The sequence below is a fragment of the Episyrphus balteatus genome, chromosome 1, assembly GCF_945859705.1.
Source record: "Episyrphus balteatus chromosome 1, idEpiBalt1.1, whole genome shotgun sequence".
In the NCBI taxonomy this organism is placed as follows: Eukaryota; Metazoa; Arthropoda; class Insecta; order Diptera; family Syrphidae; genus Episyrphus; species Episyrphus balteatus.
The window spans coordinates 38,816,444-38,835,108 of NC_079134.1; the positions used below are offsets into that span (position 1 = coordinate 38,816,444).

Genomic DNA, 18,665 nt, shown 5'->3' on the forward strand with positions numbered 1-18,665 from the left:
AATTTCAGGCTATTCTCGGGTTTAACATGGGTTGAACAATGGTTAATCAGCTTTCATCTTCTGAAATCCGGTAAATAGCTGAGGTTAATATTTTGTTTAATATTCATTTTTGTTAAAATAGCCAAATACATGCTTGAACCAGAGTTAAATCATTGATAAACCGCCGTTATCAGTGACTTAAGAACTTGAAGACAGAACAACTTTTAAACAACTCAATGTTTTGATTATGGTTCGAACAAAATTTCAGGTGATTCTCGGGTTTAACATGGGTTGAACAATGGTTAACCAGTTCTCATCTTCTTAAATCCGGTAAATAGCAGAGGTTGAAATTTTGTTTAACATTAATTTTTGTTAAAATAGCCAAGTTTATGCTTGAACCAGAGTTAAATCATTGATAAACCGCCGTTATCAGTGACTTAATAACTTAAATACTACGTTTAAACAACTTAATGTTTAGATTTGGTTCGAGAGTGAGCTAACCTTCAGATTTCAACGAAATAAAGAAGGTTAATCACTGATTTAATTTTGCACATTTGCAGTATCGGGTTTAAATTTTAACAATTTTTTAATCATTTAGTAACTTCACAATCAAAAAATAAAGTTTGATTTAAGATAAAGTACTAAACCATTTTTAGCTTCGGAGAGTAAAAGTGAACCATTTTTAATTAATGTTCAGAGTTTTACAAAGTTTAACATTCTTGACTTTTTCTTTTTCTTTAGCTTGCAAAAAGACAACACAAGAAGTCATACTTAAATCTAGCGAAGACAACCTCCAACCATTTAAAGAAAAAATTGAAGATTTTATCGAAGTTGCTGACAAGAAAGTCGACAAATTACAAAATCGCTTAGATGAATGTCGTGAATTATTTATTGAAACTATGCGTTTTTATCATTTCATTCCAAAGTCAGGAACTTTAGAGAGTGCAACACCTGGTCAGTTTTTTGATTATTGGACAAATTTCACAAATGATTTCAAAGACATTTGGAAGAAGGAAATTGCATATCTCTGGAATGAATTGTAAGTAAAATAGATTTTTACTTTAACTATTCTTTTATTCTTATTATAATTTTCAAAATTTTTTTTTAGATTGAAAAAATCAAAAGAAAAACAAACTGCAGCATCGGCATCACGTGTTAAAACAATAAAATTAAGACCTGGTGGATTAAAAGACCGATTAATGAATCGACTCAAAAAGTAGACTGAATATAGAAATATTTTTTCTTATTTTTTTGTTTGTTTTTGCTTTTTTTTCTCTAATTAGTATTTTTTTGTAGACTCAAATACATTATAATAATAGACTTTATTGTTAAACTCAGAACAAATAATAATTATTTAGCTAGTTACGTGTTATTTATAAAATTAATTGTTAAAAAATAAAGGTTTGTAAATAAGAAAATAATTATCATTTAAATAAATATAAAAAATAAATTGCTTAAATAGCTATTATTCGATGATTCTTTTTGAACCCTAACATTTTCGAATTCGAAAAAAGAAACTTAGTATTCGTGCAAAAAAACTGAAATTAAAAAAAAACTGTTAAATCGGGTGAATTCTATTATGAATTGAATGTACAAAAACAAAGCAAATAAAGGCTCTTCCAAATCAACGCGCAACATTTGGCGTGACTGATGTCCGGAGGGCACATTCTGTAAAAAACGAAACGAAAGCGATCTTTCGTTTTTCAAAGTCGAAATAAATTATGCGTATGTCAAATTTTCGCATTCTGCATAGGATTTGAGTGATTAGATTTAAAAACGTAGAGTGAATAATATGAAAGTTAGTTTAGAATTTCAAAATTTGTTGTTGTTTATAATGTTGACGAAGCAATAATTAATTTTTAATATAAAATTGCATTTAAACGTTATCTATTTACGCCAATTAAGCTTAAGAGATTGAAGTTTTATTTTATTTTGTATCTTAATTTAAGGATTTTAAGCATAAAATACGACCAGAAAGAAATAATATTAACCTAATCATTTTTCTGGAATTTCCCTAAGGGCTCATTTATAGCTATCAGTAAAATCCATCAGTAAAAATTTTGTTTAGCTATATTGAACTTTTATTTTGAGCAAAATATTGATGAAATAAGTTGAAAGCATATTTTGACTAATTTTTTTCAAAAAGAAACAATGCACTTGGATTTAAAATTTATTTATATATCTATTTTGAAAATTTTACTGATGAGGTTTCATTTTACTGAACAGCAGATTGCCAAATGCGAAAAAGAAATCCATTTCGTTTTACTGATGGATGGCGTTCTATTTTTTACTGTTCCGCTGCCATCATTAAAAAATTACTGATGCAATGATCAGTAAAGATGATCAGTATAAAATTGTTTGAGGAACGAATGTCAAATAAGCATTTAATTTAATGACGTAAATTTACTGATTGCTATAAACGCTCATTCGTAAAACATTTCAGATTCCTGGTGTTTCAATTTTCACTGCTGAATTTTACTGATAAGAGCATGTCAAAATCTTTGACGTTTTTTAGATATAGCTTTAAAGGAAAAAAGATTGATGCATTAAACACCGTTTTCAAAAAAGTGTAAACCATCTTTCTAGCACCAGAGGCTTAATCGGCACATCCTACATATTTTTTAGAAAACGGTGTTAAAATGCAGAACTTCGTTAAATTTAATTTTTTCATTTAAAACATGACCTCATACATGGTATAAAAAGACAAGGTATGATCATTAGAGAGGCCATCTTACAAAATGGGGTAGTAAGGTTTTGACGTTTAATTTTTGGCAAAGTCAAAAGCAACAACAATTTCCTAGAAAAATTTGTTTACAAAAACAATTTCAATGGGCAGCTGTCAAAACCTTAAGCAGCCATTTTTAAGTTTTGACAGCTCTCGATACTGAGTTTTTTCTAATGATCATACCTTCTCTTTTTATACCATGGGCCTAGGATTGCCAACTTTTTTAACAATTAATAGAGTATATTTGATTTCAGAGACAAAAAAAAAGAGAATATTTGAAAAAAGAAGAGTACCATTTATTTCAAGTCTTGAAAATGTATTTTTTTTTGCTTCTTACAGTACATAACAATTTTTGTTGTTTTTAAAATATGTGTATGACCAAACGTTCAAATTCAAAATTCATATACATTAAGAGCTCATTTTTGATCAATTTCAACGAAGCCCTATTCCTCTCCTCTCGCCACTCCATATTCAAGACCGAAAATACTCTCTCAGTGAATGCTGAAGTAGAAGTGGCAAGAACAGCTAGAATATGGCTTACGAAATAAAAATACAAAATAAAAATATATAAGAAGGTTAACTCAATTTTAAATACCTTGATATTTAACAAGAAAAAATCTAATATTTGGAGGTCTTAAACAAAACAAAGTAAAATAGAGAACAAAATTTGAATAAAACAACGACAAAAATTATAGTGTTTTGTACTCTCTAAATTACAATTGTTCAAATTAAGAAATTATAAGGTCGAATATTTTAAGCCTCGTTCTTTTTTTCATTTAATTCTATCTTTAGAAATATGAAAGTTATCCACCAATTTGTAAACGTTAAAATCATTGACTTAATATATATGGACTGCTAGAAGCATATTCAGGTGGTTCCACTTGTTTCTTCGCGATACTAGCTCCCTAAAAAAAAGCGGAGAATAAGTGCAACATTTTTGACGAAGTGCGAAAGGAACAAATATAGAAAAACAGAGAAAGCACTACCTTTTAACGACAGATGTCATTCACTAAAAGTTTCCTCTTTTCGCCGTCTAAGGTTATACCGCTAGTAGAGCTAGAAAGATGTGGAATCATTTTTTTTTCAATTTTTGTATGGAAAAGTCAAACGACTAGCAGTCCATATATAGTAGGTCAATGGTTAAAATGCTTATGCTTATGTGGTGGTACACTCAGCCTTAAGTAAAAAAAAGAGTATTTTGACGTACTCTATCAGAGTAATAGATTATAGAGTACACATACGTGAAATAGAGTACAATACTCGTTTTTAGAGTACGGTTGGCAACCCTACATGGACCTCATACACCTATTTAAATGAGAAAAAATTCAACCATGCATCGTGGGGAGCCATCTTGTGCCAAATTAAAAATCTGCAAAAATTGGTTCCTATTGCGTTTTTTAAAATTTTTTTTAAGGTGTTCAAAAAATTCAAGAGGTATAACTTCAAACGTGTGTACATGTGCGTTAAAATATCTTTTTTTGCTTTTTTTTTTAATTTTTTGTTTTATGTTATTAAAATTACCTATAGTATATATCTTTTTCACTGACGTAAAGCCAAAAAAAATGTATAGTGAAAATAAATGGGAAAGTTGTCAAAAATGTTGGCAATTAAAAACAAAACAAACAAGTGGCATAATAAAAGGTGATTAAGTATCTTTAACTAATTTTATTTAATTGCTTAGCCCCGACTTCGTTTTGTTTGTCCAGTTAAGACCGGTGGTAATAAAAAACACACCTATAATAAGGTAATATCTTCCGAACGTTGTCAAAATTTGTTTGTCAAAAATGGGCACCAATCTGTCAGGTCGGCCTTTAATTTTGTTTTAATTTATAAAATGTCATTTGAAAAAATTATAAATTAAAAAATAACAAATTTTCTTCGTGTTTCGTCACGGAAAATGGTGAATAATCATTAAAAAATTAGTGGTTTTTCGGTTTTTGTGCGTTTTTCGTCGGTAATTTAAAAAATAAGAATTTCAGTAGCTGACATTTGTCGCCAAATTGTCATATTTTGACAATTTGGCGACCAATGCCAATTCGGAAGAAATTAGGGGTATTCACGATCCGATGCAACTGGTCTAGTATCATTACAAAAGTGCAAAATTGTAAAATCTTACAACACTACAACAAAAAAAAAAAAATATGGATTGAAATTTTACAATGGTCTTGCACTTTTGCTATACCCTAACCCTATTGCAAAATAAAAATACAATGGAGTAAAATTATTTTTGACAGATGGCAGCTCACCGTCGCGTCGCCCATGATAAACAGTTTGTCCTTTTTATTCTGTTTATAATGGTTGTCTCTACTCATGTCCCGTAATTTAGTTTCTTTTGATGTAAAATAATTAGTGAAAATTAATTAACCCGAACAAAACAAAGAATTAAATTATAAAAAATGGAAAAAAAGAAGCAACGGTGGAGGAAAAAAAAAACATCATTCATGCTTCAATATTTACTATAGATAAGAAGAGGGGCGTTCACGATCTATTGTAAAAAAATAAAATTTTACATTTTTACTAGGCCTGTTGCACCAGATCGTGCATACCCCTACTGAGTTACACTCAAAATATACGCTGTCGGAGACCTATCACGTTTTGTAGAGCTAGTTGCACTGATTACGAAACGTTGTTTAAAAATTCTGTAACACCCCCAAAATCTGGAGTTAGGGGAAAAACGGTTTTTTGAACCTTTGTCCATTTTAAATAGCTTCGCAAAATTTGTACCCATTTTATCCAGTTTTGGATAGAACACATTTAGACCTGTTCAATAATGTATAATATATTTTGGAATTTAAAAGTTTACAAAGTTCAAAAATTCCATTTTTTTCGTCATTTAGGTACCCAACTTCGAAATCAATTTAAAGTAGGGTCAATGTGGGTAAATGTAAACAGGGGTAAATGAGAACATGGCTCATAACAAGCTTCAGTTAAATCTCTTTGACGCATACATAAGTACAAATCTTTTATGCGTACGTATCTTTTAACTTATACGTCAAACTCATTGCTGTCAAGAGAGAATTCATTCGACGAGCGTATTTTCCGTGAAAGATAATTTTTCAATGTTTCAAACAAGTCGTTAGTCTTTCAGAAATATTAAATATTTTTGCAGACTCAATGAAGTCAGTATAGTTTGCAAATACTTTTTAGTTTTGAATTTTGGTGTAGATTCTATGTGAAACAAACAAATTTTAAAATAGAGGACATTTATGTCGATTTGCATGTGTTTACATTTACCCCAGAATATTTTTCATGATGGGAAAATGTAAACAACGTATTCTGGGGGTAAATATAAAAATATATTTTTCTGAAATTATTGGTTTTAATAAAAATAAAGTATATTTAGTCAATTACTATTGCTAAAGTGCCACGGAGTCACACTTTAAAGTAGCCAACACATCGTTTTCAGTTGATCATGTTGCAAAATCAGTCTTTGACGTAAAAAAAAAAAAATATGACGTTCAGAGCTGCTCAGGATGCATATTGGGTGCCTATCTAAAGAATCAAAAGAAGAAAACAAAAACTTTTATTGGAATTTGAAAAAGTTTTCGTCAAATGCCTTCTTGAACGTTTTTCAAGTCGTTATCTATATGATAAAGAGGAAATTCTAAATTTTAAACCACTGTTTACATTTACCCCAAATTTGTAAAAAAACACAAACATGGTGGGGTATTTGTAAACATGCCATATTTGACAGTAATTTAAACAATTTGGTAAATATTTGTTTTTATTTATAAAAAAGAATTGCCATCATTTCATATTTGCATTTGAAGATACCTGTCAAGTTGTTCCGTGAAAACATATTAAAATCTAAAGTCAAAAGAAAAAAAAGACATGAAATTGTTTACATTTATCCACATTGACCCTATATGTTTAAAAAAAAAAACATGCTGTTTTAAAAATGTATTAATTTTTTATGAAAATCGGTTGAAAATTGGCTTAGAAAAAAAAGTTACGATTTTAATCCAGATACAGAAATTCGAACGTTAAGGCACCGAACAAAAATGTTATTTTATCACGTAGTACGATAACTTGGGCGCCAGGATTTGATAACGGTTTTTTGTAAAGGAGTTCAATACAATCATTTTTTACTATGAGAGGGGGGATCTATCTCCCCCCCTAAATTATTAAAAAACAACGGCAACACTTGCCTTACAGTTATAAATGATACCATTTCCGAAAGGCAGAATTGTACATTTAATTTTTTTTTTTTAAATCAATATGTTTGAACTAATTTTCTTTGAAGCAATCGATTTCAAAGTTAAAAATAGGCAAACAAAAAATATAAAAAAAAACTCATTGAATAGCTACTATTTTTGGTTAGGCTGCAAATTTTAATACAAAATTGCTTGATTTTAAGAAAACTGCCTCAATTCAGTCCTTATCGAACAATGAAAACTTTTATGTTTCTATCTTCTATGCTTTCTAGGTTTTGAGAAAATTGAAAAATAAAAAAAAAAAAAAATTGAAAAAAAATCTGATAAAAAAAGGGAGTTTCCTTATTTTTCAATTTTCTCAAAACCTAGAATGCAAAGAAATGTACAGTTTTCATTTTTCTTTTTTCAGTTGCAATAAAAAATTTTTTTTTAATGCAAATATTTTTCAGTTGCAATCAATATTTTTTTTTTAATGGAAATTTTATTTAATACCTATTTTTTTTTTTTACATTTGTAATGGAAGCGGAAAGCAAATGAATAAAAAAAAACGATTTTGTACAACCCTGATCTGAAAAATTTTCTTACTCGCTTTCAAATGGAGTTTAAAGTGGATAATTATTTTTCGCTTTGCCCGCTCCGTTGAAGTCTGCGTTTCGTTTGACCGCTTTTCTTAAATATCATTTTCGTTCTGCTGAATGCATTCATTTTATAATCACAAAATCTACTACCTTTTCTGCTGTCAGAAAATGACAATTTAAACGTCAATTTTTTTTCCTACGATATAAATAAACGTGCAAAATAAAAAAACACAAATTTTCCTTTCACAACTTCTCGTGTGGCTTTTGTGCTGCCCCCAAAAATCCAAACTTTTCCAATTTTTAAATGCATTTAACAACAATTTCTGCCTATCATAATACATTTTCAATTGTAAAGTTATTAATCTCGTGAAGAAATAAGGTATAATCAATTAAACATTCATCAATTTCTTAACTCAAGTTTGTTCACTGTCTCAGGTTTTTGTTTATATTAAATCATGTCTCGTGTTACCCGCAACAAACATGTCATGAAAGAAATGATGGACGATGATTTCGAACTACCCAAAGACAATCAACAAATTGTCCGAGTTACTAGCAGTCGCGGTAATAATCTTCACGAAGTTGAAAATGCTGAAGATGCAGAGAAATTTTTAGTTTCAATGCCGACTAAATTTCGCAAAAATGTTTGGGTAAAACGAGGTGATTTTGTTTTGGTGGAACCAATCGAAGAGGGAGACAAAGTGAAGGCTGAAATTTGTAAGGTTTTAACATCGGAACATGTCAAAGAATATACCAAAGCTGGTATTTGGCCAAAGAAATTCACAAAGAAACGAGAACACTCCGAAGAGCAACCAGATGAAGAAGATGGAGATCGTTTTATGGTGAGGAACTTAAATCGACCTCAGGAGAGTGAAAGCGAGTCGGAAGATGAAACAGATTCTTCCGATGAGGATTAAAAATGCGATTTGATCAATTAGGTGCTTTATTTTTAAAGAAAAACAAGTGTAAAACGTACAAAAAATTAACCGAATAAAAATTGAATGAAAAATTGTTACGAAATGATTTTAATTTAATGGAAGGAATCTATCCTTGCCGATAAATATCTTTGCTATGATTCCAGAATTGTACCATCATATTGTAGCCTTCCACATCCAAATCTTGATTGCCTCCAAATAAAATAACCTAAAAAAACAATTCCTCTTAATTTATTTACTTTTTTAACAATTTCATTTACTTCTCTTGCACGAATAGCATCAGGTCCAGCTGGTGTTCCAATAATCTCAACCCAATCTGATGAACGTGCACTGATTGGCTCGGATAAAGTGACTCGCACTTCCTGATCGTCGGTAGTTTTTACTCGAATTGTTGAACTGTTACTTTCCGATTCGATTTTAACAAATAAACTGACTGTTTTTCCAATGAAATTACGTAGCATTGAACCATTGACGGGAGTGCGTAATTCGAAAGCCATTTTTTCTTTTTTAATTTGTGAAAATTTTGTGTGTGGAAAACAAAGTAATTTATCCGGTTTTTGCGGTAACTTGCAAAATTACTTGTTTCTGTTTTGGTGTGTTTTTTTTTTGTAATTTTTTTTTTCTGACAGTTAAACTTGGTAAAACTGGCGGGAGATTTTGTTATTAAATGGAAGTGTTCAGTGGATGGTGGGCTGAAAATGGGTTTTTATTGTCGTTTTCCAAAATTCAAGGAGTGACACTCCTAGCTATATAATCACTCCAAAAGGAGTGATTTCAAATTCCAAAATTGAAAAAGGAGTGAATTTTTGGAGTGAATTCTTCACTCCCAAAATTTTGAAGGAGTGACGGAGTGATTACCAATACTTCTATGTCGTTTTCCAAAATTATGGGAGTGAATCACTCCTTTTTTGTGCAATTTTGGAATTTGTTCACGACGAATTTGACAAGTGGAATGATTTGACGTTTACTTTGCATGTGTTTGTAATACTAAATAATAAGTAAAATAATAACACAATCTTTTAAATTCACTTTTATTGATTTTTTACAATACTTTGTTGATTCTTTTTATAAATAAATATAATTTTCTTCATAAAAAAAATTAAAACAACCACCCAAGAATTTGACAAGTAGTCCATGAAGTAAAATGTAGAAGTATTGGTTATCACTCCGTCACTCCTTCAAAATTTTGGGATTGAAGAATTCACTCCAAAAATTCACTCCTTTTTCAATTTTGGAATTTGAAATCACTCCTTTCGGAGTGATTATATAGCTAGGAGTGTCACTCCTTGAATTTTGGAAAACGACATACATTTGACTTCATGGACTGCTTGTCAAATTGTTGGGTGGTTGTTTTAACTTTTTTTGGTGAAGGAAATTATATTTATTTACGAAATAAATTCAATAAAGTATTGTAAAAAATCACTAAAAGTGAATTTAAAAGATTGTGTTATTATTTTATTCATTATTTCGTATTACAAACACATGCAAAGCAAACGTCAAATCACTCCACTTGTCAAATTCTTCGTGAACAAATTCCAAAATTGCACGAAAAAGGAGTGATTCACTCCCATAATTTTGGAAAACGACATATGAATGTGTTCAGCTAAGAAATTATTTTTTTTTATATGTCGTTTCCTATTGACTTTTGAAATTTTCCATTGCAAATAGAATATGTCATTTGGTTTTGTAATTGGGCTTTTAAGCCAAACGTCGTGTCGAGGAAAAAAAAAAAACAAAACAGAAAAAAAACTTTTGACATTTCAATTCTGAGGAAAACTGGCGTATGTATTATGCATGTATTCGTTTGTTTTCCTCAGAATTGATTTGATTTGATTGGTTGGTTTTTTCTTGTACTTCTTTAATAAACAGTTATGATAGAAAGGAAAAAGACAAGGACAGATTGCTTAAAAGCCCAATTGTGTATGAAATCTGAGTGTATAAAAAAAAATAAAACAACAAAACATGTTCAGACAAATGTCAAACAGAGGAGTGTGTGTGAAAGTGCGTGTGTTTGTATGCGTGAATCTTGATAAAAATCCAGTTTTAGATTCTTGAATATCAGATTCATTTTTTTTGCCATTTTTTTGATTTGAGATTTTTCCACTATTCCCCCTCTTCACCCCCCCCCCCCCTTTCAGTTGTCAGATTCACAAATCTCATTCTGAGATTCGTCAATAGAAAACGACATTAGATTATTCATATTTATTTATTAAGGCCGTGTGTGAATTGGTTGTGTATTATACAGCCAACTACATTGGCTCAAAAAGTGAAAAAGTACAAAAGTGAAAATTTTCAAACACATTTTTGTATGGGTTTTCGGGATAGAAAATTAAAAGAAATGATGCAGACAGCTTATTTTTTAGTTTAAAAACAAATTTGTAAACTCTTTCTTAACAAAAACTTGCGCTAGCGAGAAAAAAAATATTTTCACTTTTGTACTTTTTCAAAAATAGGTGAATGTAGTTAATACTATGTTTCCACCTACACTAACGGCCATATTATTCACTAGTTTACAAAATACATCTGGATGTTAAGAAATTGAAATGTCAAAAATAAATCCAAATCCATGATATTCACTATCACACAGACAAAAAAATAGTCATTTTTAACTATTATTTAATAATTTGCATAGTTAAAATCGGGATAACTATTCTGGATTTGGATTTATTTTTGATATTTGACAATTTTACATCCAGATGTATTTTTAAAACTAGTGAATAATATAGATTTTGTGCAAAAAAACGACATCGAGATTTTTGAAATCAAAACAATTTACGTGTTAAAAACAACAAAAACTTTATCTGTATAGATTTTTGAAAAATCCAGATAATTATCCAGATTTTACTTTCTCTCGATAAAAACAGTAGTGCCAAGGTACTTTATTTGTTGTATTCATACAAAAATATCTGAAAATATTAACAAAAAAAAAAGCGGAGAAAACGTGGTTTGAAAAAAACTCTCATAGAAAAAAATAATCAAAAATTTGTTTGACATGGTTGCATTGAAATGGTAATATTTCGAGATATAGGCAATGCACTTTTCAGATAAAAGTCTTAAATGGATCCTGATAAGATTGTTGAGCATATATGTATATAAAATTACCAAAGTTTTTTAGAAAAATTACAAATAAAAATAAAAAAGTTTTCACATTTGATTTTTAAAAAATCGAAAAACAATTCAATATGGCTACCTTCAAACGCTTATAACACAAGAACGGCGCAACTAATGTTAATGGTCATGGTCTTAAAATGGAGCTAAGAATATACAGATAATTTTTGGTTTTTTGTGAAAAAACAATTTTTTTAATCCAACATGGATGCCATGGCCATATGAAAATTTTTGTTTGCATCCAACATGGATGTAATGGCCTTCCCACTTTGGAGTTAAATTAAAAAAAAAAAAACAAAAGCAACATTTTTGACAGACAGCTGCCAAAGTATATGTACAGTGGTGCCAAATGTTTGCATGGATTTCAAAAATCCCGATGTCGTTTCTTTGCACAAAATCTATATAAGCTGCGTTCCTTTGGAAATATTTATCTACGTTTTAGTACTTAAAACTACTTTGATCTACTTTGCTATACTGAAAAAGTAGTTCAAAGCAGCTTTAAGTACTAAGCAGTAGATATATATTTCCAAAGGAACGCAGCTATAGATAAACAAAAAAACACACCTAATAGTTGTTTAAAAGAATTGTTAGTTTTTTTGAAGATTTTTTTATTTTCAGTTGAAATTAAAATATGGATTTTAGCAGTACGGATATAAACCCATGAAAGTGGTCCAAATAAGTACTTTAAAAGTACAAGTTTCTGTGCTTTTTCTGTAGGTAAAAAAGTACTGGAAAATGTACATCAGAACCACTTCCAGAAGCGCTTCGCTGATGCCCCTTTGAAGTACATTTGTCTGTACTATTAATGGAGGGGAAATTTATTTCATCCTGCATTCAAGAAAGAGATAGCTGCTTCACGTATTCTTATATACTGTAACGATGAATTACCGAACTACTTTTAAGATAAAAGTCTGAACACACTACCTGCTACAGTAAAGGTAGAAATGTGAACGGACCTTTAGTAATTAAGAAACTACCCTCTGAACGCATCCAAAGAAATTCCCTCGACTGCTGAATATCCCAAAATATCCCACTGGACTGGAAGTATGAAGCGCCCCCTCTTGGAAAGGAAGCTTCGAGAAGCAAAGACGAGAACCTTCGAAGACATTCTCGAATTCCGAATTTCAGGTATAAAAGGGCAGCGTGGACACCGACCGGGGACAGTTTAATCTTGAATGTGAAAGAGTACAGTACAAAGTGAAATAAAGTGTTGGAAATTGTTAGTAGTAAATAAAGTGATTGAAAAGTGTGTTTGTTTGAGCGAATAATAAAAGTAAATTGATTTGAAATAAAGTGTGTTCTTATTTGAACGGAAAGATAAGTGGAAGTTAAAATAAACGAAATAAGTTTTATTGTGAACCCGGAATAAAACATTACATTGGTGTCAGAAAAGTGGAATAAAACTTATTTATTTGTGCGAATCAGATAATTTCGCGAATAAAATAAAAAGTGCGCGTGTGTTTTAACAATAAACAAAGTGTAAAACATTTTGAAATAAGTAAAAGTGCTCGCGTTTTGAAAAGTTAAAATGGGTAAGACATTGAATCAGTTAAGTTTGACTGAGCTGAAGGCGGAATTAACTAAACGAGGTCTTCCTACTGCTGGATCGAAAAATGACCTCATTATTCGCCTGCAGGATTATTTAACCCAGAAAAACGAAGATTTGGATACATTTCAATTCGAAGTTGAAATGGTAGAAGAACGAGTAAGTACTAGTTCCGATATGTCATCCATGATGGCTGTTCTCCTTGCAAAATTTGAAGAACAGAAAGATCAAATGGAACAGCAACGTAAAGAACAAAAGGATGAACAGAAAAATCTTCTTGAACAAATTGAGACACAACGCAATGAACAAAGAGAACAAATGGAACAACAACGAACAGAGCAAAAGAGTGAACAACAGAATCTTCTCGAAAAAATTGAGAAACAACGTACCGAGCAAAAGAGTGAACAACAGAATCTTCTCGAAAAAATGGAGAAACATCTAGAAGAACATCGCGATGAGCAAAAGAATCTTCTAGAAGAACAGAAAAATCTTTTAGAGGGAAAGCTTGGTGATTTCGAGAAGAAGTTCACTGCTCTTGACGAGCGTGTTGAAGAAAACAAAGAAAAGCTGTTGGCAATGCACACAAAGTTCGAAGAGAAATTCCAAGACATTACTAAAGAGTTGGACAAGGTTCGAAAAATTAAGGCCCGAGAAAGTTCTGGTGAGTATTCAAAGAAGAAGGAAATGCATCCACCAACCTTTGATGGACAAAGTTCTTGGTCGATCTACAAGAAACAGTTTGAGGCAGCTGCCACAACAAATGGCTGGGATGACGAAGACAAATGTATAGCGCTGACTCTTGCTCTTAGAGGTCCTGCTGCTGAGTTGTTACAAACGTTACCACCAGAAAAGAATGGTAACTTTAACGCTCTTGTCCAGGTCATTGAAAAACGCTTTGGAGATGGCCATATGCAGGAAGTCTTCCGCGTCCAACTCAATACAAGAGTCCAGAAAAGAGGAGAAACTCTGCAACAACTTCAAGCAGATATTGAAAGGTTGGCTCATCTGGCATATCCGACAGCAGGAGACGACATTATCAATCAGTTTGCGACAGAAGCCTTTGTACGTGCTGTATCTGATATAAATCTTCAGCGAGCAATTCGAACAGCTGGAAAACGTTCCCTTCCTGAAGCATTAGCGTTTGCACTGACTATGGAAGCAGCAGAACAGGCTTCTCAAGGCGTTCATCGGGTAAGAGAAGTTGCAGTGGAGGAATGCTCTTGTCAAAAACTCGCGTTCCAAAGAAACCAGCGAGACGGAGCTGCTCGATGCTGGAACTGTAACAAGACAGGACATCTCCAGCGGCAGTGCAGATTGCCACCAAGAAGAACTGCTTGCGAACACTGTGGAAACAGGAATATTGCCCAACAACAGGTAAGCGATACAACTAACACTCATGCTCATCTTGATTCCCATTCGGGAAAACGAGTAAGAACCAACTTCGAGGGGCAGAAGCTGATTTCTGGTATCAATGGCTCCAGAACCACAATTCAAGTCTCACAGACTAAACGAGACAACAAAAGTCTGACAGTGGAAGCGACCATAAACAACAAACAACACGTGGCTACAATTGACACCGGCGCCACCGCCTCTATTGTACGAAGAGACTTGGTGAAGATGACATGGCTACATAACACCAACAGCTACCGTCTGAAGACCGCCACAGGAGAAGCAGCAAGAGTGTACGGAGAAGTTCGTCTTACGATCCGTATAGCTGAACTAGAGTTTTCACATGTGTTTTTGGTGGCAGATATATGTGACGAGTGCATCCTTGGAATCGACTTCATGAAGGAGCATGGAATCATTTTGGATATAGGTAATCAAGTCCTGAAATACAGAAATGTAGAGATTCCAATGGTCTATGGCAACGAAAACTCGACAACAATTAGAACTGTCATCAAAGAAGACATGTGCCTGCCTCCTTCTTCAGAAGTTTTTGTGTGGACCAAGTTAAAGGGGAACTTTGGAAGCCAGCGATACCTCATGGTTGAACCAGAAGTTGAGCAAAGTTCCGAAAACATCATCATCGGGAAGACTCTTGTGGCACCAAAGAACAACATGGTACCTGTACGGATACTTAACATCAAACCGTACCCAATCAAGCTTAAGAAAGGAGAAGTTGTTGGGCAATGTGAATCTGTGGCCGCAATAACTAAGATCAACGAGGTGGATACACAGATGACTATGAACTCGGAGAAACTAAAGAAACAAATTCTCAAATCAGACAACTTGAGTCAACATCAGCTTAATGTTGCTGGAAGGCTTCTTCATGAATATGCTGATATCTTCTCTTCACCCAGCGGGCAATACGGCCGAACACAACTGGTGCAGCATCGAATCGATACAGGAGACGCTAGGCCGATTCGTCAACCAGCAAGACGTCTCCCCTTGGCCAAACAAAGTGAAGTTGAAGAAATGATATCGACAATGAAGAAAGACGGGCTGATCGAAAATTCCAAAAGCCCTTGGGCATCACCGGTAGTTCTCGTCAAAAAGAAGGATGGAAGCACTCGATTTTGTGTCGACTACCGCAGGCTGAATGATGTGACGAAGAAAGACAGCTACCCACTGCCAAGAATCAGCGATACTCTAGATGCAATGGAAGGAGCACAATGGTTTTCGACTTTGGATTTGAAGAGTGGCTACTGGCAGGTAGAAATCCATCCAGAAGATCGAGAAAAGACGGCTTTCTCCACAGGAAATGGTCTGTGGCAGTTCAATGTCATGCCGTTTGGGCTATGTAATGCCCCAGCTACTTTTGAGCGCTTAATGGAGTGCGTTTTAAATGGATTAACCTGGAAATCTTGCCTAGTCTATTTGGATGATGTCATCGTTTACGGGAAAACATTTGATGACCATTGTGAAAACCTAAAGGCTGTATTCCAGAGGCTACGAGAAGCACATCTTAAGTTAAATCCAAAGAAATGTGCACTTTTCAAGACCGAGGTTAAATATTTGGGGCATATCATCTCATCCCAAGGAGTAATGACTGATCCAGAAAAAGTTGACACTGTGAAGAATTGGCCAACCCCTCAGGACAAGCATCAACTTCGGAGTTTCCTCGGTCTGGCAACGTACTATCGACGGTTCGTGAAGGATTTTGCGAGAATCGCCAAAAGCTTGCACCAGCTTACGGAGAAGGGTAAACCCTTTAAATGGTCAGGTGAGTGTGAGAAAAGCTTTCAGGAACTGAAGCTACGGTTATGTGAAGCTCCTGTGTTGGCCTATCCGACTCCAGGCAAACAATTCATCATTGACGCAGATGCAAGTAATGTTGGAGTTGGTGCTGTTTTATCGCAAGTTCATGACGGAGAAGAAAAGGTCGTTGCCTATTTCAGCAAGGTACTCTCGAAACAAGAAAGAAACTATTGCGTGACCAGAAGGGAACTTCTAGCTCTGGTATTGGCAACAAAGCACTTCCATAAGTACATCTATGGACAGAAGTTCCTTCTTCGCACAGATCATGGTGCACTAAATTGGCTTTTGAACTTCAAAAATCCAGAGGGTCAAGTAGCAAGATGGATCGAGATACTCCAGACGTATCAATGTCAGATTCAACATCGAAGAGGAAAGCTACATTCAAATGCAGACGCATTATCTCGGCGCCCGTGCAAGCAAGACTGCAAGCATTGCACACGGCTAGAGGAAAAGGAAGTTGTCGCTGTAAGAAGAACGAGAGCTGATCCCATTTGCGGCTGGAGTAATGAAGAACTCAGGATGGCCCAACAGGAAGATTCGGACATCGAACCCATCCTTGCATGGAAGGAACATGAAGAGAAACCAGAATGGGCCGACATCTCCGACCGAAGCCCCAATCTCAAAGCATATTGGGCACAATGGGACTCACTTCATGTGCAAGAAGGGTTACTCAGGCGTAAGTGGGAATCCGCAGATGGTAAATCTTATGTAATGCAACTAATCGTACCTCAGTCAAAGGTTAATGATGTTCTCCGAGAGATGCACGAGGGAACTTCTGGAGGCCATTTAGGCATCAACAAGACGCTGGAAAAGGTACGCCAGCAATTCTACTGGTTACGTATGAGAGAAGACGTTGAAAAGTGGTGCCGAAAATGTGATACTTGTGCAGCTAGCAAAGGACCAGCTAGAAAAATGCAAAGCAAGATGCATCAGTACAATGTGGGCACACCTTTTGAGAGGATTGCAATAGACGTGGCAGGTCCTTTTCCCGAAACCAACAAAGGAAACCGGTATATCCTCGTAGTGATGGATTACTTCAGCAAGTGGCCTGAGGCATTTGCCATCCCAAACCAGGAAACCAAAACAGTTGTGGATAAGATTGTCTTTCATTGGGTGAGCAGGTTCGGAGTACCCATGGAACTTCATTCCGACCAAGGAAGGAACTTCGAATCTAAGATTTTTCAAGAGGTTTGCTCACTCCTTGGCATCAAGAAGACGCGAACAACACCGCTTCATCCACAATCTGATGGGATGGTTGAGCGATTTAACAGGACACTTAAAGAACACCTGTCAAAAGTAGTCAACGATAATCAACGAGACTGGGATCGACATATTCCATTATTCTTGATGGCTTATAGAAGTGCAACACATAGTTCCACTGGACATACACCATCGGAAGTCCTTTTTGGTTCTACAATACGGCTGCCAAGTGAGATAAAATTCGGATGTGTTCCAAATGAGCCACAGGAAATAGATGAGTATGTTGATAACCTGAAAGAAACACTGGCTGACATTCACCAACGGACAAGGACAAATATAAAAGCGTCTAGTGACAGAATGAAAACAAGATATGACGCGCGAGCGACAGCAACAGGGTTTCAAGAAGGAGAACTTGTGTGGTTTTACAATCCCCACCGACAAAAGGGACTATCACCGAAGCTACAACAAAACTGGGAAGGCCCTTACACAGTAATAACCAGAATCAACGACGTGGTTTACCGTATACAGAGAGGGGTAAGAGGCAAATTAAAGGTAGTTCATTGTGACCGTTTACATCGTTATAATGGTGAAAGTAGCAATGGAGTTGTTCGGGACGAACAATCCTAAGAGGGGGGCAATGTAACGATGAATTACCGAACTACTTTTAAGATAAAAGTCTGAACACACTACCTGCTACAGTAAAGGTAGAAATGTGAACGGACCTTTAGTAATTAAGAAACTACCCTCTGAACGCATCCAAAGAAATTCCCTCGACTGCTGAATATCCCAAAATATCCCACTGGACTGGAAGTATGAAGCGCCCCCTCTTGGAAAGGAAGCTTCGAGAAGCAAAGACGAGAACCTTCGAAGACATTCTCGAATTCCGAATTTCAGGTATAAAAGGGCAGCGTGGACACCGACCGGGGACAGTTTAATCTTGAATGTGAAAGAGTACAGTACAAAGTGAAATAAAGTGTTGGAAATTGTTAGTAGTAAATAAAGTGATTGAAAAGTGTGTTTGTTTGAGCGAATAATAAAAGTAAATTGATTTGAAATAAAGTGTGTTCTTATTTGAACGGAAAGATAAGTGGAAGTTAAAATAAACGAAATAAGTTTTATTGTGAACCCGGAATAAAACATTACAATACAGAAAGTATATAACTGAGTTTTTTCCCGAGCTTCTATCTTTTTTCAGTGGAAAAGAAGTACTTCTTTTACGTACATATTTCACCGGTTTTTTTTTGT

The 18,665-nt window shown here is 34.0% G+C and overlaps 3 protein-coding genes across 4 annotated transcripts in view; 2 read left to right on the top strand and 1 right to left on the bottom strand.

The window, feature by feature from the left end:
• Positions 1–1,447, top strand: part of LOC129913446 (protein cappuccino) — a 109,296-nt gene extending 107,849 nt beyond the window's left edge. For both annotated transcript variants that reach the window (XM_055992138.1, XM_055992145.1), the window contains 2 exons: positions 721–1,018; positions 1,088–1,447. In XM_055992138.1, the coding sequence (XP_055848113.1) occupies positions 721–1,018; positions 1,088–1,199 (410 nt within the window). In that variant the 3' untranslated portion in view covers positions 1,200–1,447. The remainder of the gene's footprint in view (positions 1–720; positions 1,019–1,087) is intronic.
• Positions 1,448–7,642: 6,195 nt separating this feature from the next.
• LOC129906729 (probable RNA-binding protein EIF1AD) lies at positions 7,643–8,350 on the top strand. Its single transcript, XM_055982623.1, has 2 exons — positions 7,643–7,815; positions 7,872–8,350. The coding sequence occupies exon 2, from the start codon at positions 7,892–7,894 to the stop codon at positions 8,348–8,350; it is 459 nt and encodes a 152-aa protein (XP_055838598.1). The 5' UTR covers positions 7,643–7,815; positions 7,872–7,891.
• Positions 8,351–8,456: 106 nt separating this feature from the next.
• LOC129906731 (uncharacterized) lies at positions 8,457–8,975 on the bottom strand. The gene is made up of 2 exons (XM_055982624.1): positions 8,629–8,975; positions 8,457–8,576 (listed from the first exon to the last, which is right to left on the bottom strand). The coding sequence occupies exons 1-2, from the start codon at positions 8,863–8,865 to the stop codon at positions 8,478–8,480; spliced, it is 336 nt and encodes a 111-aa protein (XP_055838599.1). The 5' UTR covers positions 8,866–8,975; the 3' UTR covers positions 8,457–8,477.
• Between the last annotated feature and the right edge of the window lie 9,690 nt (positions 8,976–18,665).